This window comes from Salpingoeca rosetta, assembly GCF_000188695.1.
Source record: "Salpingoeca rosetta unplaced genomic scaffold supercont1.150, whole genome shotgun sequence".
Taxonomy (NCBI): Eukaryota; class Choanoflagellata; order Craspedida; family Salpingoecidae; genus Salpingoeca; species Salpingoeca rosetta.
In genome coordinates, this window is record NW_004754788.1 from 1 (window position 1) to 2654 (window position 2654).

Genomic DNA, 2654 nt, shown 5'->3' on the forward strand with positions numbered 1-2654 from the left:
GTGTGTGTGTGTGTGTGTGTGTGTGTGTGTGGAATGGCTGACCTTTGAGAGTAGCCTTCTTGAGCACTTTCATGGCGTAGAGGGTGCCGGCATCCTTGCCCGTCTTCTTCCTTACAAGGAACACCTGATGCAACAGCAATGACGGCAATGATGGAGCGTGGGAACGTCGCGTGATCGCGTGCGTGCGTGTGTGTGTGTGTCTATAAAAGAGCAGACGGAACACGCATGCATGCATACACACACGCACACACGCACGCACACACACACGCACACACATACACGCATGCAAACGCACCTTGCCAAAGGAGCCTTGTCCGAGGACACGGAGGAGGTCAAAGTGGGAGCCGTCGACATGGTCGCCAGACTCGAGGTTGATGTCGGTGATCTCAAACTCGTGGCCCTCCTGCCCCTCGGGGCCCGCTGGGTCAGGCATGTCCTACACACATAAAGTGTTGGTGAGAGTAGGGGCGAGGGGGAAGGAGTGAATGTTGATGTGATGGGATGAGTGACGGAAGCTCAAGCAAAGAAACAACACAGACGCACACACACACACACACACACACACACACGCATACATACAGCATACATGCGCGCACACACACGCACACAGCATACATGCGCGCGCGCACAGTATGCATATGCACACACAGCATGCACGTGCACACACACCTCTTCTGTCTGCATGGTGCGAGCATCCTCGCCTTCCAGGACAATGGCTTGGGCAGGATCTGCCTGGAATTGAAACTGATCCCCGTGTGCCAGCGGCATTCTGAGGCGCAAACACACATGAAGAGAGGCAAGAGAGGCAGCAACAAGGGCACGCAGTTGTAAAGTCGTGAGGTTGCAACGTAATCGGAAGGTTGGAGGGGCGTGCACATGTTGTAAAGCCAGACAAACCAACACGGACAAGACAGAAGACAGGAGAGTCACCACACGGAAAGCGGACATGCAGGAACAACACAGTGGAATAAAGAAGCGTGCTGGTACGGAATACGAACAGACGGGTTCACTTCCACAAAGGCAGCCAACAAAGACAACAGAGACATCTACGGCGCACACACATTGAGAGAACAAGACACAACTGTTCCCCACAAGCACAACGCACACGACACATCAACACACACACACACATACGCTTCCGCAGGTGACACAGAGACAAAGAGCGACAACATCCACGATTGCGCGCCCACCCACGCAACAATCAAAGCCGGAGAGACATGCGCGTTGTCGTCGTACCTTGCGATGGTGCCGGTACAAACAAATACAAACGCGCAACCCAAAACGATCAACTTGTTGTGTGCTAATGCAATGTGTGTGTGCGCGCGTGGGCCGCTTCAGTGTGCGTGACGCGGTGCGCTGTAACGTGATGTGTGGGAGCAGAGCTCGGGCAACTCTGCCGTGTAAGTGTGTGTGCGTGTGTGTGCGGCTGAGCGACGTTCGTTGGGTCTCAACAACAACAACAACAACAACACCAAACCAAGACTGTGCGGATGTGTTCTGTGCTGTTGGTGCGGGAGAGTGTTGGCTGGCTGGCAAGAGGACAGCAGCGCACAAACAAAGACGACACACACACACACACAAGCAAGACAACGAGCAAGCGCAGGAATTTTTTTTTTATTCTTAGCCCGTTTTGCTACTGTTTGTGCTGTTGGGAGAGAAAACCAGGGCAACTTGCGCTGCTGCTGCCTGCTGCCTGCTGCTTTCACGCACCGACACTGCACACACACACACACACACAACGCGCACAACACACCCCACACCACCACCACGATGGCGTCAATGGAGGTGCCCACGAGCCAGATTGGCCGAATCATTGGCACGGTGAGGCCAGCAATGAGGGTTATGTGAGCAGGGTGCGAGTTAGAGATGAGGAGGGCGATCATTTGCGTGGTGTGGTGTGGTATGGGGTGGGTTGTTGAAATGGGTGGTGAACGTTGCTGTGTTTGCTGTGCAGAGTGGGAACATGTTTCAAGTATGCTGGCCAACTACTCACTTTGTCTCTCGCGCGCCCACAACGCTGCTTGCATGAGTTGTTAGAAAGGTGCCACGCTGCAAGGCATTCAGCAACAATATGGTGTCCGTGTGAGCATCCCTTCGAAGGAGCAGCAAGGGCCCGTCACAACAGTCATCCAACTCCAAGGTGTGTGTACTATTGTGTGTGTGTGTGTGTGTGTGTGTGTGTGTGTGTGTGTGTGTGTGTGTGTACTGGTGTGCGTGTGTGTGTGTGTGTGTGTGTGTGTGTGTGTGTGTGTGTGTGTGTGTGTGTATGTGTGTGTGTGTGTGTGTCACCGCTTATCCACTCTCTAACAAAGTGAAAGAGTGGGGCAGAAAAGAGAGGCAAGATCAACGCGAGACGAAGAAACAGAGAGAGCTGACAAATGTCGAAAGCAATCACTGTTGAGAGGCACAGCAGACTGAGAGCTGCCGACAGATGAGAGCAGATGCATGTAGGTTTGGCACAGTCAAAACGCTGAAATATCGCAACAAGGAAGAACGTACACTGAGAATCTCAACATTCAGACAACAGAGGCAGATGCGAGGGAGCGTTAGGAGCTGAGAGACGAATGGACACGGAGCAGGATCGTGTATGCCAGTTAGCTAGAGTCAGTGACAACACTCATAGAAGTCAATGGAGGAGTTACAGAGGGTACGAG

At 53.1% G+C, this 2654-nt stretch overlaps 1 protein-coding gene across 1 annotated transcript; it reads right to left on the reverse strand.

Annotated features, from left to right (window-relative positions):
• Positions 1 to 43: 43 nt before the first annotated feature.
• On the reverse strand, positions 44 to 1567 carry PTSG_13231 (uncharacterized protein; the record flags this gene model as incomplete). The annotated part of the gene is made up of 4 exons (XM_004987381.1): positions 1237 to 1567; positions 670 to 769; positions 296 to 436; positions 44 to 124 (listed from the first exon to the last, which is right to left on the reverse strand). Coding segments are annotated over exons 2-4 (321 nt in total), but the record flags the coding sequence as incomplete, so codon positions are not given.
• Between the last annotated feature and the right edge of the window lie 1087 nt (positions 1568 to 2654).